Genomic DNA, 26,863 nt, shown 5'->3' on the forward strand with positions numbered 1-26,863 from the left:
TTCCACCGCCTACAAATTCCATTCTCAGACCTGCCATCTGGCTTGGGTTACATGAAGATGTGGTAGGCCTCGCTGGCATTCCTTACTGTTCAGCTCGATTTGAAGCTTAGTTTCATTTACCCAACCTGGCTTGTTCTTTGCAGCTGCAGAGCTCTCCTCATCAGATAACCTCTGCTCTATGCAGGCCACTTATCACCTCATCAAAGCAGCCTGACCAATCAGGAAAGGCTGCTTGAAGGCTGGATTTTGACTCACAGAAAAGAAAGTCCTATAATTTCCTTTCTGTACTTGTTGTGATAAATTTAACAATGCAAAGTTGTTGTATTTATCAATATTTATGTTATATAAATTGTTCCACTTTTAGCCTATGGAGCTAATAATCTGCAATGGAGGGGGAGGCAGAACTAGAGCAGTTTTTTCCACAACAAGGCATATATGTTATGTTATGTTATGTTAGCCGGATTTATAGAGCGCACAGATGCCCCAGCGAAGGGGCGTCCTGGCGCTAGCAGAACAGAAAACCGGACAGAAGCAAATAACAGGAACCAGAACACAACAACACTAAAAATCTAAGGGAAAAAGAAAAGTTTTAGCAGCCTTCCTGAACGCCAGAAGTCCGTCAATTGCACGGATATGAACAGGAAGGGAGTTCCATAGCTTGGCAGCAAGCACACTAAAGGAGCGGCCGCCAATCCTAGACCTTTTGAAACGCGGTACTATAGCCAGGTGAAGTCCGGAGGACCTCAAATACCGTGAAGGAACATATGAAGAAATAAGATGCTCCAGAATTTGAGGGGAAGAGTGTTTCAGGATTTTGAACGAAAGACAGAGAGACTTAAACTTGATTCTCTGAGCAACAGGGAGCCAATGGAGCTTGTAAATAGTTTTTTTGGCTGAGCAGAATCTTGGTAAGCCTACCAGAGCCCTGGCGGCAGCGTTCTGAACGTGTTGGAATCTAGAAAGTTCAGCCTGATTAGCTCCAAGCAAAAGAGAACTGGCATAGTCCAACTTAGACAGAATCATAGCTTGTACAATGAGCTGTCTAGTAGGAGCGTCAAAGAATTTAAGAATGGATCTGAGCTTACGCAAAGTCCCGAAGCACATAGCAGCAACTCTTTTAGTGTGGGCGGTAAAGCTGAGTTTAGAATCAAACCAAACCCCTAGATTTTTAACCTCAGTAGCAGGGTTGGGAGTAGGACCGAGCCCTGGAGGCCACCAATTGTCGCCCCATAGATGATTCTGTTTTCCAACAATGAGCACCTCGGTTTTCTTGGCGTTCAATTGAAGGCAATTGTCAGTCATCCAACGGGCCACTGAGATAAGTCCCTCACGGAACTTAGCTACCTCAGGATCGGAAGCCCCACTTATTGCAACCGCCAGCTGCGTGTCGTCAGCGTAGGACACCATAGTCAGGTTCCCACGCTTGGCAACATCAGCCAGCGGCTGCACATAGAGGTTGAATAAAGTGGGGCTGAAAGCCGATCCCTGCGGGACTCCCTGGGCAATCGAATAGGGTTTAGATTCAAAAGGTGGAGTGGCAACCTTGAAGGTACGACCAGATAAAAAAGATCGAAACCATTCAAGCGCTATGTTGTCGACACCTGCCTCAACCAATCGTTGTAATAAAATATCATGGGAGACAGTGTCGAACGCGGCACTGAGATCAAGGAGAATCAGTGCCGCGGTGTCACCAGAGTCTACCACCATTCGAAGATGTTCAGCTATGGAGAGTAACGCAGTCTCGGTACTGTGACCGGGCCGGAACCCATTCTGCGAAGGATCTAATATATTGGCAGAATGGAGATGATTGGATAAGATGGTATTAACATGGGCCTCGGTCAGTTTAGCAACCCACGGGAGAAGGGAAATGGGGCGATAGTTCTCCAATTTCAGTGGGTCCAGGGCAGGGCTTATTAAGATGGGAGTCACCTGGGCTTGCTTCCAGGTGCCCGGAACAGAGCCAGAGGATAAAGACAAATTGATAAGATCGCATAAAGGGGGGAGGCAAAAGGAAGCAGATTCTCTGAATTGAACAGGTCGTAAAGGATCCATGGGAGAACCTGATTTAACTTTCACTACAAGTTTGTTGAATTCCTCCATTGAGAGCTCTGGGAGGTGAGATAAAGATAAAGTAGTTTTCAAAACAGGTATCTGTTTCTCCGAAGACCCTAAAGAGCTAGGAAAGGAGCGGTAGATGGCCTCCACCTTTCCAATAAAAAAAGCAGCCAAATCTTCACAATTGGAGGAGGAATAGATCTCATCAGCAGGGGCTCTACTAGCTGTAAGATCCTTAAGCACCTTAAATATTAATTTGGTTGGGTTAGTGCTGGTACTAAATTCATGAGAAAAGTAGGCAGCACGAGCCTTACAAATCGCTCTATGGTACTTCTTAATACTAGCAAGGTACAGAATTTTCCTTTCGGGCAGATATGATTTATGCCAGGCTCTTTCAGCTTGTCTGCAAGATTTTTTTAAGAGCCGAAGCGAGTCATCATACCAAGGACTGGATTCAGTACGCCACTGTTTACTCTCAGCGATGGGAATCAGCTTGTCTAAGGCTTGAATCAGCCAATTGCAATAAAGATCATAACCAGACTCCACATCAGTAAAGGGGCTCAAAGGATGAGAGCTAAGAAACTGATGGAAGTCGGCCAGTTTTAATTTTTTCCAAGGACGTCTGAGAGTAATAGGAGTAGAGGCTATAAGGGGAGAACCATTAAGTGTAAGGTGCAGTTCAATTAGATGATGATCAGTCCAGGCCATGGGCCTCGGAGGCAGTACCTTAGCCATCGTTAGATTAGTAAAAATGGGGTCCAAAATATGACCACCAACGTGGGTGTAGTGATCAACTAATTGAAATAGCTGGAGAGCCTCCAGGTCGGCAAGAGTACTAGTAGCCGCCGGGGAACAAGGAGAATCAAAGTGGAGATTTAAGTCACCGACAATGCTAAAGTTAGCAGCTCTTAGGGCCAATGAACTAACTGCATCTGGAAGAGCTGCCCTAAAGGCAGCATCCGGACCCGGGGGCCGGTAAATAAGCAGGCCAGAAAAAGTAAAGTGGTGGCTGACGGAAACAGAGAAATGGGCGCTTTCGCAACCGGGTATATCCATAGCCTTCCATGCACATGGGTAACAAGATTTAACAGCAGCCGCAATGCCACCATCTCTAGAGTTACGATTAAGGGTGAATATTGAATACTCAGGAGGGAGTGCCAGGTTAATATACCGCATCTTTTATAATGTCCTTGCTTATAGTTATATCGAACCCTCCGTGGGGCACCTGAGGGGACCTTAGGGGTGACGTATGTATAAAAATAAGGTATATTACCACTTTGACAGTACCTTTATTTCCAATGTCGAATTTGCATGTAATTTATGTTTAGAGACCGTCAAGCAAAGCAGGGCTGCTTTTAAAAATGACAGCAGGCTACGCAGTGGGGCACGCTCTAGTGCAGGAAATCTACTGGGCCTTTAAACCCCCCTGCCCTTTAATAAACTAGAGACTTATGGGTAGTTTGAATCAACCTTGTTTTATTATATACTAGGGACTTATAGGGTCTGTCATTGCCAATTGTAATTATATCTAATTACCATATACCTTTATCATCAGCTCACTGTTCCTGGGCCTGGTTAGCAGAGCCCAGGGCACAATAAGAGTCAGCTACCACCAGTATCAGTCACAAAATGGGGGTGAACAGGGCAAAAAGAATGACTTTCTCACACTCTGATAATGCAATTAAACACAGCAGAAACCAAAGCTCAGGAATGGGAGAACGCTGAACACTGAACAGAAGGAGGCGGATGGAGGCGGAGTCAGGATAACCACAGCAAGAACCACAAAAGCTGCAAGCTGTAAACCGTGAGTGGCGTTCTGCGAGCAGAGCCGTAATCCAGGCAGAAAATATGGCCAGATGAGGATCAAAGGAGTCGAGTAGAGCCCTGGTCGCCCGCACTATACTACACTCCACCATTCCTCACCATACTGCATCAGGACTGCTGCAGGTGAGGTTAGAAGAGTGGGCAAAAGAGGAGGACACAGGAGGAGACTTCCTTTTTTCTCAGCACACTGAGGGGGGGAGCGAAGGGCGGGCTAGCTGACTGTGCCCTCTATCAGAAAACATCTTGGCTCACAGATTTTGTCCTTGCTCCAGCCCATAGACCTAGGCCCTGTTCCCTCTTGCATCTTTGTTGAACATCTGTCTTTGGTTTTGGTGCAAGTGTTTGCACCTGCACGACGAGGAGAGGAGACTTGCTTGGGTGTGGAGTGTGGCGGAGAGAGGGGGCCTCCATGTGTATTGGGCCTGTGCTTGACTCTACACATACAGGCAAAGAATAAGGAGACCATTTGTCTGAGCTTGGGGACTCCCCTGTCTGGTTCTGAAGTATCGCTTTAATAGGGCCATCACTGTAGATGCATGCTCTTGGACTTTCTGTTCGGCCTGTAAGGGAGGCGAGAGCCTGAGTAAGGTGGGCATAGTGCTCTGCTGCGTTGCCAAGGTGCCCCCCTGTGGAGATGGCCGAGCTAGGTCTGGGTGCGGTTTGTGGGGTGACCTGGGGTGCCTAGCCCAGACTCGGTAATCATACTTACATACTTGATTACCCTTCCTAAAGAGAAGAGGAAGAGAAAGGCACGCACAGAATAGGTACCATGCACGTGCTGGAGGCTAAAGATGGTACATCAATTCCTGGTCCATCAAACATTAAATTCCTGGACCATCAAGCATCTAGGCCCTCGTAGATAACAGCACGGCACAGAGGAGGAGGAGCGGCAAAGGACCCAACTGCCGAGAAGGATAGAAAGACATCGGCTATTGACCGCACCTGTGCCAAAAGACAAAAGGACCCGGGTATGTCATCGGGTTACGTTGATCCAGAGGGTACGAGGGCCACCAAAAGGGAAATCACAGGGGGTTAAAAAGGGTCAGAAAGTTGTCGCACTACGAAAGTGCAAAAAGATCCAGCAGCAAATGTCCATAGAGAATACTATCATTGATTACCCGGAAGAAAGGTCGACATCAAGTAGGCAAGATACATTGTTACTCCTCACAGAAGAAGTGAGTGGGACTTCTTTGGGCAATCTATAAAAAAAACTGTGAGAAAATATTTTAAAAAGAAACTTGATGTTTGTGATCATTCCTCTGCGTCACAAGAAATTGAAAAAAAGACTGTAAAGAGTGCCTAACGAACACAACGAGTGTAACAAATAACTCCCTTCTACCAGATTTGGACCAAGCGCTGGGAGAACAGGGTGGGGTAGTTTAAGGGGGCTTGTAATTACTGGAACCCAGGTTATTGTCATCGCCCTGCCTTTCTCATAGTGGATTCGATAGTCCCACAGTAAGCAGGAGAGGGAGGGATCCGATATGCCCTAGCAAGGCCCTACCTTCCCTGATACCTCACAGTCATCCCTGGCACTTGATATGACAGCTACCTCTTCTTCCTCATTAATAGAGGTGATGTTTTTAATGCAAAAGACCCTACAGGCAATACTTGAAGCTCTAGTTCAGAATATTGGGCAAGGGTAAACGCATAAAACAACTACAGCAGATTGCAGAGGAGTTAGAACAAATTAATAACTGTATGCCTACTATAGTATGTCCAGTGATAGAGAAGAGAGATCCAGAGGTTTATATTTCATCATGTACAGTTGAAGGCGAATCTATACAGATGGAAAATCCTCCGACAGTATACATCTCAAAGTGCCCCATGTTGGAAATAAAGAGAAGGTCTGACTGAAGATTTAAGAGGTATAGATCTGAGAAAATGATTAGAAGGAACCCACAGAAAATATTGAGAAAGATAAGGGACTTGCATCCAAATCAGAGAAATGGGCAGGTAGGTGTGATACTAGAGCAAGAGAGGCAATCGTTTGATGGAACCAGAGGTAAAAATGGACTAAGGGAGAACTTAAATAGAAAAGACATGAGACCTGTGAAGAAGATGGGCACCTTGAGTAGAAGTATGCAATCCCAAAGCCTTGTAGTACAGAGGATAAAGAAAAGTGTAGGGTGCAGGCGGGTGGTAAACTGTGCGGCATAAGAATAAGGGGAAAGCCCCTTTCAGAGCAACCAGGGAAAAGAGTCTGCCTAAAGCTGGAAATAGTATCTTCAGGAGAGAGGAGTAATAGGAAGTGTAATTAAAGAGTGGGGTATGGGTGTTTATGGAACCACAGGGCAAAGATTAGGGGGTAAGCGGAAAAAGAAAGTAGAACGGCTAAATAACTCAAACCTACTACAAATACTGGTTAAATCTCCAGCTTTGGGGAGGTTACTTCAGACGATATAAGGCAAATAGGTTTTGTAACCAATTTGGAAGGAAATGAGGTAGCAAAGGTCCTCTTCTATTCTGAATTTGTAAAGCAGATGGTGGTAAGGGCAGAGGAGAACTGGAAAAGGAGGGGATAAGACTCATGCACAACAGCGAATTCGATATGGAAGGGAGTAACCCCGGGAACTCAGGGACCCTCACCTACCATGCAGGACTATGCCCGGAGCAAATACGGTATGATTTACTAGGCACCCAGCATAGAAGAATCTGTACTGATAAAATCAAGGAGGAATACAAGTAACAATAGCAAATGCTGTAAAGGGCCCAGTGTTGAGCAATCAGTTTGAACCACTATTTGAATCCTCAATAAGTTGGGATGATAATATGATTGAAGGGTTGAGTGAGCTGGATTAGGAATCAGGTCCTAGCACAGCTTACAAATCTTGTTGTGGAATATAGGGGGATACAAGAGACAGCTATCCCAAGACACCTTTAGAGAAATTCTGGGTAGTTATAACATTTTGTGTTTTCAGGAGTCATGGTTGTGCGAGGTATCTGAAGCAATAGATGGGTTTTTATGCTTACTAAAGAGTCAGTGCGATTAAATCTAGGGCGACCGTCAGGGGGAATTATTACATTGGTATCATCAAAAATAGCCAATAAAGCAACCAAGCTAAAAGTGAAATGTAGTTAGTTACTAGCTAGTCAGGTAGAGCTCTATAGTGATGCAAGGGAAAGAAGAGAAATAATAGTGATCAATATATATATTCAGCCTGGTGCCATAACAGACTATGAAGAGCAACTGGGATTGCTAGAGAATGATCTGGAGGGCATCTGTATAACAAATGCATCACAAATGATAATGAACCTAGGAGATTTTAATGATAAATTGGACCCTTACCTTATCGATAAATTGTTTAAAGATCTACTACCTTTGGCACAGGTACCTCCAGCAAATATCGCTGGAGTAGGTAGTTCTTCACGAGACAAATATATAGCAAATTTCCTCGGTTCTATAGGGTATTTCTGTGCCAATGGATGGTCAAACCCTGACCGCCCCCAAGAAAGACCTTTTGCATAGGGAATCAGAATTTCCCAATTAATTATTGTTAGACCTGACATCATTGGCATGAGTCTCCCTTCCATTTTTGACGGATTTTCTCCTCAGTTTTGACTTATTTTTGCTGGTGGTATGTTTTGGGCCCTGTGCCACTGCTAATCGGTGCCACAGTGCAAGTGCTCCCTATGTTAAATTGATATACCGATTGGATTCCATGATTGGCTTATTTAATCTACTGTCAGCCCCTAGTACAGTGCACCATGTGTGCCCAGCGCTTGTAGAGCAAATGCTGCTGGTGGGCTTGCAGCACTGGTTGTGCCACTCACAGAAGCAACTTGTAAAGTGTGTCTCAGGCCTGCCATTGCAAGGCTTGTGTGTAGTCTGCGACTACCATGTCGACTTGGCCAAGTGCACCCACTTGCCAGTCCCTAAACCTTCCCTTTGCTTCCTATTAGACACCCCTGTGGTAGGCCCAAGGGCAGGGTGCATTGTAGGTATAAGGTAGGACATGCTCTGATGTGTTTAGCATGTTCTAGTAGTAAATTACAGCCATTTTCGTTTTTCACTATTGAAGGCTACCTGTTCTCATAGACTAGAATTGGCAGTGAAGATTGTTACATCCCTACAATCCTAACTGACTCAGGGAACATGGTAGAAATTCAAGTTTAGTATGCCTGAACTCAGAATAATAAAATACATATTTTAGTAAAGTTTAATTTAATATTCTGTGTTTGCAAATACCACAAATATCTTCCCTCCCCTGTTCTGGCTCCACATAAATATTGGGACCCAGTCCCACAGACTTTAGATCAATTCTGGAACAAGAAACCGTTCTGCCAAGGAGAAGAACCAAGGAAGCTGCAGGAGTTTGGACTGCCCCTCTGCCAGTGTGCTGTTTGCTGGGTTGGCCTGCAGTGGTTACTTCATTGCCAATGGAAAGGAGAAGGAACTTTGTAAGGACTTTCATCTACAGAATATTCTCCAAGGGCTTAAGCTATGCTTGCCTCCTGCTGAAATCTCAGGGCCAAAAGACTTCACCCCCAGCTCCCTCCTGAATTTCTTTGCTGGGAATTCTGACTCCAGTCACTTGCGTGCCGCTGGGAGCTGGAAGCGCGACGCATTGAGAAGAAGCGTGTCACCGCCGCAGCTGAAATCATCGCAACGCCGGAGAAGCAAGAGTTTGTCGCATCTCCCTGGAAGCGTGTGTTCATCGAAGCTGTCTGCTGTTGCATCGCCGGAGAAGCGCGATGCATCGAGAGAGCTGTCATTACATCACCGGAGAAGCGCAGGGCCTGTCGCGGCTCCAAAGTACAGAGTCGTCGCAAGGCTACCAGGGCGTCATCGCATCGTCATCGCATCGCCGCATCAAGGGCACCATCTTCTCGCATCGCAACTGGATCATCGCATTGGCATCGCATCAAGGCGCCATCTTGCGCACCGCAACAGGTCGAGAATCTACGCATCACCTCCGCAACGGTAAGGCTCACGACGAGTCCCCTACTCTGCTCAAGCATTGAGGAAGGACGCAACCGTTCCCCGGGTCACGGAACCGGCGCATCTCCCCTTCTGCGAGCCTTTTGTTTACTTTGCGTGCCCCATCCAAGAACTTTGTTGAGAACTTTGTCGCATTTACCAACAACTTCAACTAAGAGACTTTTATCATCCTTTAAGCAACCTTTAGTATAGTATTGTGGATTTTTTGTCATTTGTGGTCTTGTGTTTAAGTTTATATAAAGAATACCTATTTTTATAAAACCTGTGTTGTGTCCATCTGTAGTGCTATCACTGTATTACTGTGTATATTCACAAATGCTTAACACACTGCCTCTGAGATAAGCCTGTCTACTCGTGCCAAGCTACCAAGGGGGTGAGCAGGGGTTATTAAGGAGAGTAATCCCCTTGTCCTGACTTAGAAGTAAGGGTCCCTATTTGGACAAAGGTGATAACCATTGCCAACTAGAGACCCCCAGATCTAACAATTATGCTTTTATAAATGCTTAGTACTTTAAGCAAGTAGAAGGATTTGCGGTATTGCAGAGTGAAGGTAATGAACGCAGGCCCCTCCAAATACTAATTAATGTAGAACAGGAGTCGGAAAGAGAAAGATAGAGCACTCCAGATGTATAACCACCCGTATAACAGAGGACAGTCTAAAACTGGTCAATAACCTGATAATTCACTATACGTCTATTGGTAATTTGGAGCATGGAGATAAAACACTAACATGGTACGACTAGGTTATTGAGCAGGTGGTAAACTGTTTAAGGATAAAGGTCAAATCAGGGCCTGGGCCCTAGAAGAAAGAGAGAACAAATCATTGATTTAATAATGAGTGTAGGAATTTAAAGTTAATGGTACGAAAATGGGAAAGACAGTTAAGAAAAAGGTTAAGGTTACAATGGAGAGCCTTCGAGTGGCAACACTTGTATATAAAAATAAGCTGAGAGAAAGGAAAATAGAATATAAGTCAAAAAATTGGCAAACAGTGTTAGAAGTGATAAACACAAATAATATAAGATTATTCTGGCGATTGATAAAAGGGGGAAATGTACAAGGGGAAATGCGGTGCTTAGTGGGAGAAGACGATTGGGTTAATTACCTGAGTAACTTATATAATGGGAAAAGTATGAAGAAGACCCCGGTAATAAGGTCCAAGGAGGTAGAACAATTATTGCCGTACTTCTCTTTTCAAAATATAAAAGAAACCATCTGATCTTTAAAGCAAACTGAAGCCGCAGGGCCAGATAAACTATCAGCAATTATATTAAAAAATAATACTGACTGGTGGGCAAGCTTTCTAAATGTGACCTTCCAAAATATTTTAACCTCTGGGATTTTCCCAGAAAGTAGGAAGGGGGCCATTGTCAGAACAATATATAAAAAGCATTAAAAATGCGATAGGTCTTGCCTTATTTTAAGTTAAACCATTTGCTTTGCTATACAATACCATTAGCAAAGCAAATGGCTTTAACTTAATCAAAGGAGAGACCTATTGCATTTTCAATGCTTGTTAGCTTATCTCGCACTCTTCCATTTAGTTGTTCTTAATCTGTCCGAAAGGCCAATGCACTCTCCCACAAAATCTGGCTTCAAGCGCGGCACTCGGGCCCTGGCGATTAACACTTGTGCTTGGGGAAAGTGACTGCAGCGGGAGTGGGAGACTGAAGAGGAGGTCGATGAGGATGACGTTGTAGAGGAAGATGGTTACCGGGGCAGCGTGTGCCCTCTGCGTGAAGCAGCTGTAGGAGGCTGCCAGCTTCCCTGCGAGGCTCAGGATGCAGACAATCCCATAGACGGCCGGTAGGAGGTGGTACTGGAATTTGGCGCCGGCAATGCACAGCTTAGGGGACACCAGTCCAGTGTCATTGTCTGTAACATTGCTCACCCAGTGAGAAATGTTTAGGGTGCTGCTCCCCATGTACTACCAAAACTCTGTCGAGAGAGACACCGTGCTCTCCATGCTTCCAGCAACAAAGTGAACCGCTGTTCTAATGAAAAGAGGAATTTGGTGTCTGCAGGGTTTTACCGGGGAGGGAGGTTAACGGGAGGAGTTAGGGTCTTTGATCAAGCACGAAAAGTCACTGGAAATTTCACAACAGAGGCAAACTGAGCTGCTTCCTTGAAGCATTGCAAGCTGAAATTAAAGTGTGAACACATTGAGAAAATATTCAGATTATTTTGGCAATCTTGGGCAGAACTAAATGAAGAAGCTGCAAAAGCGCGAGGCAAACCAAGCTGAGGGGAGGAGAGAAGAGAAGACAAGCTGTTGCGCAACCTGATAAAGAAGTAGTGCATCTGTCTCACGCTGCAAGTAAAGCATAAAGTCCCTGTGTCTTATCTAATCTTTATTATACAGTTAATAAAAACCGTAATGTACAAACAGAGCAATGCATGTTAGATTAAAATTTTAAAATATATAAAAACATGATCAGGTTCTTAATGCTAGGCGTTTATGCAGTGCAGTTAAAATGATATTGACGAACTTCCCAGCTCTTGCTAAGGCCTGGGCTGAATTGTTACTAAAACACAAAGTCGATGCTTCACTACAGTGTCTCAGTGATTGTTCCCGAAAGACGGGGATCAGTAGGCGACGTCGATCCGTGGCAAAGAATGGGAAACAGCAAAGCAGGTGGAGCCAGGACTCATGTATATAGTTGCAAAACCTGCAAATGGGCTGCTCATTCCACCGAGCCCACTGTGGGTTAAAGTCAAAGATTGGTAGGGCTAGCAGCCTCATGTATAATATTTTGTTGCAAGTCTGGGGGTTGAGGGAGTAGTTGAAGTATATTTGAGGTTTCCCCTTGATATATGATTCGTTCAAGGCAGTGAAAAGTTCGTTTTTAGAATGCCCGGCAACGTCGGTCTGAAATGAAACTGAGATGATTTGTTTTGTTCTTGTTTTTTTCCACGTTAGCAGAGGAATAGTTGGGTTAGTGAGAGAGGTTGGTTCAATCTTTAATGTGGAGATGGCAAGGTGCAACTGTTTGTGCCAAGGGGAGTGTTCGTCTTTAAACACAGCTTGTAGTTGCTCTTTCAAAGATTGTTCTGGTGCTCGTAAGGTGTGTATATAGTATTTGATGAGGTCACCCAGGCAATAGAGGTTTGCGCATGTCAGGCCCAGCTCGAGTCTCATCCTCGACCTCCTCTCATGCTGCGGAACGGAGAAGATTTTCTTATAAGCTTTTATTTGTAGGTTTCCCAGAAATACATCCATTTTCCCGGGAAAGGCCAAGTGGCCATAGGTCACTGCAGGTAGTAGTTTGGCCCGTAGCACCCTTAGGATTGGTTCGGCTGAAGGGCTGTGCAAATGACGATTCAGACGCCTAAGGCTATGGATGATCCTCATACCCTTAGACCTTAAGTGTCTAAGGTGTACTGCTTGGTTTGCCCTGGCGTTGAACCAAACTCCTAGGTAGTTGTAACTGGTACAGGTCGTTATTTGTGATCCCCCTGCTCTCCAAGTGAGATTTTTCTTTTTGTAGCTCCCAAAGATCAAAATTTTGTTTTTTGATTCATTCATCACTTTGTATTATATTTATTGAGAGCGGTGAGCGATCTTTGCAATCCTGTTTTCGTATGGTCCATGATGATGATGTCATCAGCATATTGCATTGTCTGTAGGCGCAGCCCGCCCAGTTTTGGGGCAGCCAGGGCTGCGTCAGCCAGTTCCTTTGGTATATCCGCGTTATAGAGGTTGAATAGTAGCGGAGCAAGTACACAGCCTTGTTTGAGGCCGTTTTCAGTTGAAATTTTTTGGGATAATGTTTGTGCGCTAGTTTTAATCCTAACCCAGGTATTATGGTGCAAGGATTTCAAGGCTGAGAGAAGAGGAGTCCCTGTGTGCACATATTCTGTCCGTCCGCGTGCACATCTGGAATCCGTATAGATTCCAAAAGGGCCTCGCATGTCAAAAGCAGAGCATGCACGCTGCTAACGCCAGGCGAGACCTAAAAAGGAGGACGCCACATTGCCCCAGAAATATTGCCTTGTAGGTCTGCTGGATGTGGGGGAGAAAGTATTCTCTAAGATATTGTTAGGCATATTGAAAACCTGGGCGGAACAGCACAATCTGATACCAATAGAGCAAGGTGAGTTTAAAGAGGGCCACTCAACTATAGACCATTGCCTTAGTTTATGGTCCATGGTAAAAAAGGCAATGGAAGTGCGAGGAAATCTGTTCTACTGTTTTGTTGATTTCTGAGCCGCCTTCGACTCAGTAGACCGTAGTCTACTGTGGATTATGCTGGCAAAGCTCGAAATCAACATGATGGTACTTTCATTAATTCAGGAAATACATTCTCTGTGTTGGGCCGGAGTAATCTTGGATATCCTTGTAAGTTTATCTAAGAAAATTCAGATAAAGAAAGGATTGCGTCAGTGCTGCATCAGGGCTGCGTTTTGGCTCCACTGTTATTTTCTTTGTTCCTTTATGACTTACCAAGAATACTGAGTAAGGCTGGCGGATTAAGCCCTAAAATAGGATGACCCATATATCATGTCTGCTATACGCTGATGATCTGGTATCAACTGAAATGAGCAGGGTTTGCAAAAAAAAAATGGACATTTTTAACGATTATTGTTTAAAAAAACGCCTCACGATTAATTTAGAAAATACTAAAATAATGGTGCTGTGTAAAAGAGCTAATTTAACTGGAAGCTGGGGGAGGTTAAAGTTGAAAAACTGGACAAATATAAATATTTGGGTATGTGGTTCGATAACAAGTTAAATTGGAGGGACCACATACAGTCATTAAAATCAAAGGCTCTCTCTTCAGTATGGGGCCTCAAACAATTCAAGAAGTAGTATGGTGGCCCCTACCTGCGGCCAATTTTATCATCTTTAAATGCAATGGTTCGCCCACAATTCCAATATGGTGTAAAGGTATCCTTAGGTGGCAAATTGGATTGGAATTTAGAGGAGGGTAAATGTGTGAAACAGCTCCTTGCTCTTCCTCCCTCAACCATGATGCAGGCTGTGAGGGTGGAATGTCATCTCACAGCCTGGAACTTTCGGGGAATGCAAGCATCACTGAATATCTGGCAGAGATTGAATAGGGAAGGGCTCCCCAAAATATCAAATCTTTGTAAAAAGGAAATAGAGGAAAGTGAACTTTACTGTGCGTCCCAAGTTAGACAAAACTTAGATAAGTTATATGTTAAACTTTCCTTATACCCAGATCAATGGTAAGCAGGGCAGCAGACCCCTAAGCACGAACTATGTGATATTATCAACATTAAGGCCCGTGAAGAAGATTTACGTTACTTAGGGAGCAAATCATTCACCCAATTCTTGTTAAAAAGGTGGACTAACGATCATATGTTCCTCTATATTGAGGTCATGCTAAACTCCAAGCTTAGAAATGCAGTATTGAAGTTTAGAGCTGGACTGAATCCTTGTAATGATGATTGGAAGATAAAATCGGCAATGACGAATGAACAGGGTCTGTGTGCACATGTAGAATATAAGTAAATTGTAGTGGCCCACATATTTTGCTGGATTGTCTGTGGTTCTTGAAAGAACAGAAAGAACTTTAAAAACCTCTTTTTATTGCCTCTAGAACTTATAGTAGGGATCAAGCACCTAGCTTATTGACAAATATGAGATATTTAAATGTGAGATGTGCAATAGGAAGATTTTAAATTGCAATACAGGATTCGCTGAATGAATTGGTAATGTAATCTGAATTAGACTTGGGGTAGTAATATAATTTTACAGATGATCTGGGAACATTTCTGATCGTTGGGAGTCCGTATGTGAGTAGGAATGTATATTTAACGTACAGGTAACCCTTTTTGCCATACGGCATTTAGAGTTTTATAGAGTGACACTGTTTCCTTTGTATATGTTATCAGGATTTTACTGTGTTTTATACGGCTTCTACGACAGCACTGTTTGTACAATTCCTATTTTAACGGTATGCTGTAGTGTGATATCTTTCTTTTTATGGCTATATGCCGAATAAAAAATATTATTTAACTTTAATTAAATAGTACCATTGATAATGTTGTGATAGGCTTAAGGGAACTTACCTTATAGCTTCTAGAAAATAGGTCAATGGGTGTAGCACACACTTTCTTCCTATCACCGGAGTAAAGTCCTTCTGAAAACACTTGATCACCGGTCTCAATGTTCTTCAAATCACAGTCATCACTCCAATGCCCCACTCTATTTGACTGCAAGAACAAAAACAAATGAGCCTAGATTTTTACATCATTATTTTTAAAAGCACTAGTTGTTTTGCACTGTAAATTTCCTCCAAAATACTGCCTGTAGGACACATTCCTACTTGCAAATAGTTCTTGGGAAACTTCTCAACATTATTGTATTCCGTAGTCTATTTAGAACGTCTATAACGATTTAACCCAGCCCAGGTTGACAACATAGATGTGAACTACACCAAGGTGAGGGGATGTAGACAGACAGATGAGAGAAATCTACATTAGATACATTAGAGGCTTATTTTTTCTGGGGAAATAGAGGGGTTAGTTCATAGCCATTTAAGGATCATAGGGTAATTGCTTCAGACATAAGGTAAATGTAAATCTAAAACTACATTTTTTAGAGAAAGTAGGTGTGGAGGGAGTGTGAGCCAATCCATTGTCCGAGAGACAACACTAGTGCAACCATTTGGAGCCTGTGGTAATTTAGACACCACAATTTGTCAGAACAAGGCATTTTTGCAGGAAGGTACAAAATGCTCTGATGCCAGACGCTCTTTCGGTTAATGTGCATGGAGTAAGATGGGTAAATGTGTTGCTGAGCTGTCTATTGTTGGTCTCCCTGCTGCATATCCAGAAGCTGAAATGTTGCCTGGGAAGGACTGAATCTCCAAGGGACTGTGATGTGCCACTAATGGTAATATTGCCACTGCATCCATTTCAGGCAGGAAGCCTGAGGTCTGTTGATTTCCCTGAGCAATCATGTGCCACTGTTAGTGCTGATCCACAAGAACAGCTTTCCCCCAGTCCAGATCACTGAGACTGTTAGCGCTTTATGACTTACTTCTCTCTATGGATGAACCACATGCAAATTTCCCGGGAAACATCCTTTACAACGCAACTTTTACCACGCAGTGCTATTACAGCACAGGTTTTATAACGAAAACCATTACAACGCATTGCGCTGGGGGGCGCTCTAGGATAGGGAATAGATTTAATTTACTATCCAACACCTTCCCTAGTGTCCACGGGGACTGGAGTTGGAATAGTAAATTAAATTATTCACTATCCAGCACCCCAAAGCGCTATGCGTTGTAATTGTATGCATTGTAAAATCTGAGTTGTAACAGCATGTGTGGTAAAAGCATGCGTTGTAATGTCATACATCCAAATTTCCCACATGGGTGGGGAGAGGAGGGACTAGAGGCCATCTGCTCTGGGACTGAATAACAGAAACTAAAGGCTGATGAACTGTTTCTCTCGGTGGATGCCTTATTTTCAGAAAAAATTTCTTTGTAGTCGAGTTCCTGCCTGCTACAGGAATCTCTTACGCCGCTTCATTTTGAACTAGCTTGGGGTTTCCAAACTGCCTGTCCTTCGTCAGTGGTCCAGCAACTGCCTGGCTGCCATTTCAGGTCAGCTCATATTCCTCATAACCACCAATATTCACCTTACATCCTTTATCTTTTTGATGAAAGTCCTCCCTATAGACTCAGGATTGGGAGAGGAGTTCCCATCGTGGCAGTGCTGGCCATAGCACGCCCCCGTGTCAAAATGTATAGCTTATGTATATTTCTCTGCTCTCATCGTTCTTTCCTTAAGTCCATAAAAAAAGAGGGATGAATTTTATTGCTTATTACATAGTAGTTCCATAGTGTATTCTTTCTCAATGTCCACCACCACAGACCTTGTTCCACCTAAGTAACCAAGTCAGCCGAGAGGACAGACACACCCGCTCCACACAAAGTCAACACCAGGTTTGGGAACTGTGTCCAGACCCACTTGAAGGCACTTGTCAGCAGCCTTCCTCACGGTGCTCACATGCATCCATGCCAACCTCCAAACCCTCATATGAATGAGAGAACCATACCCTTATCCGAATCTTAAATCGAGGCTGGGAAGCGTGAGGGGATTCTCTTTCCTTTACGGGGTCATCATGCTGTTGACAATCACCGGTGGGAGAGGGTCTCCTCCTCTCGCCAGGTTCTAGCTCCTCGTTTGTTAACCCACTGTGGCTGGCACTCTTCTGAGAAGCATCGTCTCTTTTCTCGTTTTCTTGGAAAGACTGCAAAATGGAAACAATTCAATGACTGGTTTGCAACACATTGGAAATCTAACATCGCTTCTTCCCACTATAAGAATAAGTGTTGCAAGTGCTCTTATCTCATTACTGCACATACAGTCTATATGAGGTCCCACAAAAGGAATTATTTATTTCCCCACATTTGCAGTCATATGCATTGTGGCTTAAAGACTCTATAAGCTAATCAGACGTTGATTAGAAATGACCATGGGAATAATGTGGACATAAATAAGCAAGGTTTCATACATAGAATGTGCTGACTTCATTTATGATAGACCCTACCTTGTTTATTGGCCAATAATCTGCCCAGTCAGGCCTAGGTGGTTCCTTCCAGTCGTTGCCCATGAGTGACTCTTTCGATCCGCAGGGCAACTCCTCGCCATTGATTTCATTGTGACTGCCTCTTGTACTTGAAGCACGGCAATGCTTTTCTATCTCTTGCGAAGACTGCAGAAGGGAAACAAGGATAAAGTCTGTTGAGACTTCATACTGTCCCAACTTGTACGATTTCTGATCATCGGTGTGAAATTATATTCTGAGCCTAATTTAGGTTCATTGAACAAACATTTGGGCCAACCAATCATTGGAAATATCTGTAAGAGCGATCTAGACCCATATAAATATTTATTTGTTTAACAGTGTTAAAAAGCGATAAGCACCAAGAGGTGTGAAAGCGCTGACAAAAACCTATAAACAGCAAAAAACATGTGAGGCTGAAGGTGGATGAGGGCAGCAGGGGTAGGAGAAGGGAAACAGTGGAAGGAAGATCAGTTAAAGGAGGAGCAGGGAGACTGTGGAGGATGAGAGAGCAGAGTTTAGAAAGAGAAAAAGCAGACAGGTGGATTTTCAAGCGTTGGAGAGAAGTGGGTAAGGAAGAAAGAGGAGTGGATGAAGGAAAGAGCGAGTAAACAGGAGGGGTGAGACGGAAAATGGACGGGAAGGACTAAGAAGACAGAAGAGAGGATGGGGTACAATTGAGGATGGGGAAGTGAAGAAAGAGGAAAGTTGGATCACTCAGAAGAAGGAATAAGCACTAAAAAAGATGAGCCCCTTGCAGACTGGCCGGACTGAACCAAAGGAAGATAGAGGTCAATAAAAGGGAAGAAATAAAGAAGTGTCAAAAGAAGGGAGTCAGAGCCCGTCTGAGGAGGCAGAAGTAGCAATGGAAAAACACTGAAACCAGCCCTATTCCTGTTGTCTTTCAGCACTCTGTCCCTTTCCATCCACCCTCTCTTTCTCCCCTCCCCTTGTCTGCTGCAATCATGCTTGTGGAACCGGAATCAGCCTCCAGGGCTCCAGCCCACTGAGGAAATGCCTGTCCAGCCCCAGGAGGAGCGGAGTAAAGAGATGGGAAGGAGAGGAGTTGTCAAGAGTGGGGAGAGGACTAGTAGAGAGCAAAAGTCAGAGGAGTAATTAGAAAGATGGTGAAGGAAGTGGGAAGTAAAGATGAGAGACAAGAGAAAGGAATGAAGAAAAGGTCAAAGGGTTAATGACAAGGTGAGAACATGTTGGGCAGTGGGGGAAGTGGGCTGCAGGAGGTAGTGGTTCATATATGGTTTGATGACATGAGTTTTCAAGTGTTGGGGGAAGCACATAAGGGTAGGTTTTGTTCAACTTCACATTGGTCCTGATAAAAAGCCTGGCTGTGTTCTGCAGTGACAGAGGACTCAGAGATAGATAAAGTTAATCACTCTAAGTCGATTACATTTCTGTTAGGATGATTTTATTTGGAATTATGTGCCCTACTTACTGTAAGACAACTACAGTCTGGTCGAAGCTTCTAAGCAGGACTATGATTTTCTATTTGAAAGTGCTAGACATTTTAGAAATAATTAACCTTATGTATGAAGCAGAAGCTCACAGAGAACAGGCACTATTCTCAGCCAGAAGGAATTATCTTATCTCATTAATAATAATGAGTGGAAATCTGTTTTGCATCTCATTGTGAAAATGTGTGAAGGATAGAATGGAGGACTACATGAGACAGCAGTCTTTAGGGTTACCACCCACCTGCCTGTATTTTTACAGTACTGTCTAGTATTCTTGTGTCTTGTCCGTAAATGTTTAAATAGTCTGTTACCGAATTTCTGGCTCTAATTATATCGTTTTACTAGAAAAAGCTGTCACCTTGCAGACGACCTCCACCCTTTCCTCTGTAATATCTTACAGGGGATTCTGCAGCTGCTGAGGCTGCTGTCGACCACGAAAGGAAGCTGCCTTACCAAAACCACTGTATCTCTTATATACAAAACCCCGGATTTGAGATTGAAGACCCAATGATTTTGCAGTGGCTTTACTGTCTTTAAACTTCTGCAGCGCAGAATCAGTCTTTTCTCCAAAAAGCTTGGATCCATCGAACGGTAGGTCGAGGAGAGTAGTCTGCATATCCGGCGAAGACCTGAGCCAAGCATGCTTCCTGGTGGCAATAGAGGAACCCATCACCCTGGCTACCGAATCAACAGTATCCAGCCAAGAATGGATAACTTGACGAGCTGCAGCCTGCATAGTAGTACTTCTAAAAAGGAGCTACGATCACTGTCCAGTAACTTGAGAGCCAACTGCTTGCCCGAATCCATTAGGGCGTGAATATACCACCCCAAAAAGCATGTAGCATTGGCCTTATTGGCAGTCTGCTCCAATTTTTTAGAGTCTGTCTGCAGGAGCCTGAGGAAAAGATCCTGTCGACTGTTTAAAACTGGAAGCCTGCACTACTAAACTTTCCGGTGAAGGATGAGCAGAAGAAAAGCAGGATCACCAGAAGCAGGCCTGTACCTCCATGCCACAGACCTTCAAACATCAGGTGCAGAAAAGGGCTTCCGTCACACCTCAATAATTGGCTTAGTGAAATCCTCATTAAAAGGTAAAAGAGGCTCAACCACAAAAGATGGGGAATATAAAATGTCCGTAGGAACTCAGCCGTGGCCAACTGAAGATCTATAATTTCAGCAACCTCCCTAATAACGGCATGGTAAGGTGCCATATCATGAGAAGGAGAGGCCTTTGGTGATGAAAGCTCCCTCTCTGATGAAGTGTCGGAGACTCTGGTGCCGGCGTTGATGGAAGAGCCTCCGATGTAGGCATCAGCGCTGAACAAAGGCGAGAGGAAGAAGGTCCACCAGATGGCGCAGGAGACTGAGAAAATGCCATTGAAAATATCAGAGCCGGAAACTGTCAAGACAGCGCCGTTGGCATAGAGGGCATGAAAGGTGCCTGGGCATATTGCTGAGGAATGCCCAAATTGAATGCATATGGACCCACGGGGCTCAATGGCGCACCAGAGGGGACATTTAAATTAAGAAAATGCGCAGCATCCGACCCAGGTCCAGGAAAGGGTATATAAGGAGCTAAATCTGAATCCACTCGAGGCCGATTAGGCGTGGGGGCCAGCGGACTCAAAACACGTGAGGCCCAAGGCACAGGAGAAAACAACCTAGGCTCCTGAGAATATCTTGGCGCCTGAGATAACCTTGGCGCAAGAGAACCCTTTAGCGTCGGTAACTGAGCTGGAGAAACCCTCGGCGTCAGAGAGTTAGCCGGAGTTGCTTGAGGAGAAGGAGAAGGCGACAGCGAGATGAAGTCTTTAGAATGACGTCGTAAGGTCAGAGATGGCAACCTCAAAGCTCTATCCTTCGGACGCTGGATCGAGGACTGCGCCAACACCCTCGCCCCGCTGAAGAAACTCCCCCCAAAGAGACACCAGCAAGAGGGCCAGCTGGTTCACCCCAGAACTCCTAGCCTCCAAGCAAGCCTGCCGGAAATGGCACAGTGAACAAACTCTGGGCAGCCATGCAGCACACAAGGGCGACATCCGCAACCACCACCACCTCATCAGGGTGGCCAAGAGGACCTCCATCAAATACCGCCTCGACAACAATGCACACAATAGCAAGGAGCTCTTCAACATCTTGAAGGAACTCTCCAACCCCAGCTCCAACACCAACGACATCACGCCGTCGCGAGCCCTGTGCGACTCCCCCGCCACCTTCTTCCTCCGCAAGATAGCAGACATCCACGACAGCTTAAACACCCAGACAGCCCCAACAGACAGAAACACAACAGACCCTCCGTACACCATCGTCCACGACCTCCTGCTAGTCTGGGCCAGCGTGAGCCTCAATGACACCATCAAGACCATGCGCTAAATCCACTCCGGCCCTCTGTCAGACCCATTCCCGCACCACGTCTTCAACAGAGCAAGCAGCTCCTTCGCACCCCACCTGCGCAACGTTATCAATCTCTCCCTCGAGACTGAAATCTTCCCAGAGATCTGGAAACACGAGATCAACGCCCTACTCAAAAAATCTAAGGCAGACCCAAGAGACCTCAAGAACTTACGGCCCATCTCTCTACTCTCCTTCCCGGCTAAGGTCATCGAGAAAACCGTCAACAGACAGCTAACCCGATACCTCGGAGAAAACAGAATCCTGGACCCTTCCCAGTCAGGGTTCCGCAGCAACCACAGCACCGAGACTGCCCTCATTGCCGCCACGGACGACATCAAGACCCTGCTGGACAACGGCGAGACAGCAGCACTCATCCTCCTAGTCCTCTCTGCCGCCTTCGACACCGTCTGCCACCGCACACTACGCGCACGCCTCCACGCCGCAGGGATCCGAGACAAGGCTCTGGATTGGACCACCTCCTTCCTCTCCTGCAGAACCCAGAGCGGCCGCCTCCCCCATTCCGTTGCAAAGCCTCTGAGATCATCTGAGGCGTACCCCAGGGATCCTCCCTCAGCCCGACGCTATTCAACATTTACAAGGCCCCGCTCGCACACGTAGCCCGACAGCACGACCTCAACATAATCTCCTACGCCGACGACACTCAGCTGATCCTCTCCCTCACCAAGGACCCCATCACCGCCAAAGCCAACCTCCACGAAGGAATGAAGGCCATCGCCGACTGGATGAAGACCAGCTGTCTGAAGCTGAACTCGGACAAGACGGAGTTCCTCATCCTCGGCTCCAACCCTTTAGCCTGGAATGACTCCTGGTGGCCGGCGGCACTGGGGGCACCCCCGACGCCCACCGACCACGCACTCAACCTGGAAATCATCCTTGACTCATTGCTCTCAAAGACCAAGCAAGTCAACGCCGTCTCCTCCTCCTGCTTCAACACCCTCCGCATGATCCGCAAGATCTACAGATGGATCCCGACAGATACAAGAAAGACAGTCACCCAGGCCCTCGTCAGCAGCAGACTTGACTACGGAAACACCCTTTACGTGGGAGCCCTGACCAAGCTCATCAAACGACTACAACGTATCCAAAACTCCTCGGCATGACTGATCCTAGTTGTACCACGCCACGGCCACATCACCTCCCACCTGAGAAACCTGCACTGGCTCCCCGTCAACAAGAGCATATCCTTCAAGCTCCTCACCCACGCACACAAGGCACTCCACAAGACCGGCCCAGACTACCTCAACAGACGGCTCTCCTTCTTCATCCCCAACCGCCAGCTACGCTCTGCCGACCTCTCACTCGCCACCATCCCGCGCATCCAAAGAACAACCACCGGTGGGAGATCCTTCTCCCACCTCGCCGACAAGACATGGAACACCCTCCCACTGAGCCAACGACAGACCCAAGACCTGCTGACCTTCAGGAGAATACTCAAGACCTGTCTGTTCGATCAGTAGCGCTCCCCCCACCTCGCGGGTATGTAGTACGCTTTACAAATTATTGATTGATTGATTGAATGAACAACATCTAGAACCGTGCCTTCTCTTCTTCTTATGTTTCCTCGACTTCGAACTATGTGAAGTTGACGATTTTGATTTTAACTTTGACCTCTTTTCTCCTTTCTGCCTTTGCCATAAAAAGCTTAACCTCACACTCCTTCAAAGCCTTTGGATTCATCTTACGACAAATGGAACATCCTCCGACGTCGTGGTCGGAAGAGAGACACCACAAACAGTCTTCATGGGGGTCACTGATAGATATATGACCCCCAAACTCTCTGCAGAGCTTGAAACCCGACTTCTTTGATGTTGCCGTAGCACTGCTACACCAAGGGAAATAGCAGATAACAAGTAACTGTGAAGAAAATGGAGAGTCCCAGAAAACTGTTATTCGTTGACAGCGCGGAAAAAAGGGAACTGACGTCAGCACGCCGACGAGGTCCTCTTGTGGCTCTGGTGATATCATATGGAGTCGCAAGTGGAGCCATGCCATTATGACTTCCTCGTCGACGAGGGAGAGCTCGAAAAAAGTTTCTGTGGAATGCTGGCGCAGGGGCAATTCAAAAGGTGAGGAATCCACAGGCAGATGTATCCATCTGAAGAGTTTGTTCCCCATGCCCCATTTTGAGTTATTTATTTGATTTAATTAGTTTGTTTGATTTTATTTGTCAATGATGTCCTTCTATGGTAAACGCTAATATAGGTTTTATTTATAATGTTTGATGTATAGTTTGAAAGTTTTGAATATAATTTTATATATATGTAATCATATTTAGATTGTTGTATACATATTTATAGTTAATAAACATTTTCTTTGTTTATACTGAGTTTTGGTATATATATATATATATATATATATATATATATATATATGTATGTATTTAGTTATATATTTTATTGGGATGAATTATAAATATGTTGGTGATGTAATATATTTATTTTTAATTCAAATACGGGTATGCAATGTTTTATGTTTATTTTAAATATTTGTTTATGAAAAATGTTTATATATATATATATATACATATATATATATATATATATATATATATATATATGTATATATATATATATATATATATGTTCATGATAATGTAATTATTTTTGCAATATTATTGTAGTTGTTATTGTGTGAATCAATATTTTTGACATATATGTTTATTTAAAGGTGACAATATTTTTTATTACAATGTCTGTGTTTCGATAAACGGTAAAAATCAACATTTTTTACAATAATATTAGTGTTCGCGATATTTGTGGTTTTATTAGTTAAGTACAAGAAGGCAATATTTTGGTGTTCCGATATTGTATACATCGATATTATGTCAGTGATCAGTTGGAAGAGGGCAAACTAAAGAGGCATTTAACTTACAGTTGCCGGCCGGGGGTGGGTGGAATGGGTCAACCTATGCCTCTGGTTGGCATCGGGTTTGAGGGGGCTACTTCCACAGCCATGCCTGTGGGCGGGGTGGATGTGGCTGATAGCCCCAGCTGTAGCCATGGAATGGATGTTAGGTGGATTGTGGCTGTTGCAGGGCAATGGTGAGCCCCAACTACCCGGCAGTTGCCATACTGTCTTTAAATTGTTCTAGAGCCAACTATGCCTTGTTGTCAAAAAGGCAAGTCCCATTTAAAGTGCATGTCCACAATGGATACCTGGATCCCTCGAAAAGCCGATAGTCCACATCCAGGACTGACATTAAAGCGTCACCAATGAAGCAATGGCTCTGCACAGCGAGTCAGGTGTATCCAATCTGCATCTGATCATGAACTTTGCTGCATCTCTCCCATCAGCAATAGTTTGGGAGAGTATGGTCATGGACAGCTCTTCCGTAACCAAATCAAACACTGTGTTGAAATAATGGGCCAATAAGCATGAGGTGTTCAAGGGCTGCAGTGCCATACTGGAAATAGAAAATACTTGTATCGAATAAACATATCCAGCCTCTTGGATTCCCGATCTGGTGAATTGATAGGGAACGTGCTGGGATTTATCCTGTAGGTTGAGGCTTGGACCACCACCACCAGGCTCCTTGGGGTGGAGTGGTGGAAGAGGAAGGCTGGATGTAAGGGAGCGAGCAATGGCAGTGAGCAATGGTCCTGTACATAGGGGTGCCTGTGCAGGGGTTGGCACAGGCACCCCTATGCGGTCTTCATTAAAGTGTAGGAAGGGTTCTGAGGAGTATAACCTGGCCGACGCACCTCTATCAAGACATTAGTCTTGATCCCAACCATGGGCAGTGTCAGATCCAGGACCTCAGCCTCCCTCTGGATAACCACTGTGAAAGAAGTCCTTTCCTCTTAAGCCACTTTTGAATGAGCGATGGAGCCAGTGCCTGGTGATGTGTCCACACCACTAGTGTTAGCCTAGGAGGTATAAATATCCATAGGGATCCTCTGATTCCCTCCATTCGTGTTCCTCAGTGAGCCGTTTTAGAAAATAGGACTCCATCTCTGAATCAGGCCATGTGGTTCTGGTCACTATCCGGCACCACAAACACACTAAGTGGTGGTTCGTCTTTGACATCTGCCAATGAAGGGCTCCACAAGGCTTGAACCCAGTAGGTTTCTTGAATTACATACTGAAAAATAAGAACTCTTGTCATTGACAAAAAATCTAAAAAATCCAATCAAAAAATGACTGAAGGAAGCTCGTCTGGAACCATGCTGATGGCACGGAACAAAGTAACTGAGGTCTGTGCACTGGGGTGGAACCTCAAAAGGTACCACGCATGTTATTTCCGGTGCGGACGATGTTAACAATGCCACAAAGAGCTGAGCGACGCCACCTCCCAATATGCAGAGGGACTGCGCAAACATTTTCAGATCCAGTCTGATGCCTGTGCAATTTTAAAAGGTAAGGATTTTGCGACTAGAAGTCTCTATCAAATATATAATTTGTAGTGTCAGCTATATTGCAGTATCCATCCTTGTTTGGCAGTAGCGTGTAAAGTCATTTTCAAATATGTGTTATGTTTTCAGACATTGATTCTAATACTCCTGCCACCACTTGTGCCATATTCTGCACTTGGCATCATAAACCCCCAGAACTATTTTTGAGTCTTCCTCCTACTTTCCTTGTTTCCCTTTCTAAACTTTGTCTACAACTTCTCTGCTGCTTTCTGGGGTCTGTATTTGATGCATGTAATTCCAAAACAGATGATCAAGCAAAGTGATACATTTATAAAAGATTACATAATTCTTACAATGTTCTGTCTTTGAATTGGGGTTACATCATTATAATGCAACAACCCGCAGTATATTATTATATCCATAATTCCATTTGGTAATATAGATAACATATTATTAAGACCATGTTTTGCTTCATATTGCTTTATATTCACCAATGACCATGGCAAAAAAATACTGCCAATGTGTGTAAATTTTGCCTGGCCAAAGGTTTTTAGCTCTGTTCATGGATGGGTTATTGGTGAGGTAAGTATACACCTACCACTAGTAATATCGCCATCCACGCAATATAAGGTCCATACAAGGTTGAACTACACTGCCACTTTCAGTGGCGGGCAGGGTGACCGTTTTTAAGATGGTGGTTCTGCCCCGCCTCTTATACTACTTCACAAGCTTGCCACTACACTATTGACAGAGCTGGTTTGGAGGTCAGGGAGGCGACGTATTAGCTTAGCTAAACTGCAGCTCCCCACGGAGGCAGGTGGCATGGGAGTTCCGGATCTCCAGGCATATAACTTTGCCTGCCAACTGCAATGGTTGGCTTATTGGCTGGCGAGGCGCAACTTGCACGAAATTGGCATGTCGGAGACGGAGTGGAACAGGGGAAGTGTCCTCACCCTGCTGTTGCCAAAAGCAGAAGTCCCGAGATCGACGCCCCCCCTGCTTCGACTAGCGATTGATTACTGGAGGAGGGGGGTGAGATATATGTCCAACACGTCCTCCTATGTCCCCACGATACCGCTACTAGGACTCCCAGTAGGATTGAGAACACTATCAAATCCACTGCTTACGGAGTGGCACAATGCGGGAATAATGCAGATTGGGGACCTATTTGCAGATGGCAGGATTATGGCATTCGAGGACTTCCGGAATGCTCACCGCACGTCGGGAGGATTATTCCTACTGCACGCTGGGGTGAGGC

General features: G+C 44.9%; 1 protein-coding gene across 8 annotated transcripts in view; it reads right to left on the minus strand.

Annotated features, from left to right (window-relative positions):
* The window catches only part of LOC144780983 (uncharacterized), a 1,867,627-nt gene that overhangs the window by 421,337 nt on the left and 1,419,427 nt on the right, over positions 1–26,863 (minus strand). For all 8 annotated transcript variants that reach the window (XM_078659579.1, XM_078659581.1, XM_078659578.1 and 5 more), the window contains 3 exons: positions 17,352–17,516; positions 16,857–17,051; positions 14,858–15,001 (listed from right to left, as the gene is read on the minus strand). In XM_078659579.1, coding sequence (XP_078515705.1) covers positions 14,858–15,001; positions 16,857–17,051; positions 17,352–17,516 — 504 coding nt within the window. The remainder of the gene's footprint in view (positions 1–14,857; positions 15,002–16,856; positions 17,052–17,351; positions 17,517–26,863) is intronic.

The sequence above is a fragment of the Lissotriton helveticus genome, chromosome 9 (assembly GCF_964261635.1).
Source record: "Lissotriton helveticus chromosome 9, aLisHel1.1, whole genome shotgun sequence".
NCBI classification, from domain to species: Eukaryota; Metazoa; Chordata; class Amphibia; order Caudata; family Salamandridae; genus Lissotriton; species Lissotriton helveticus.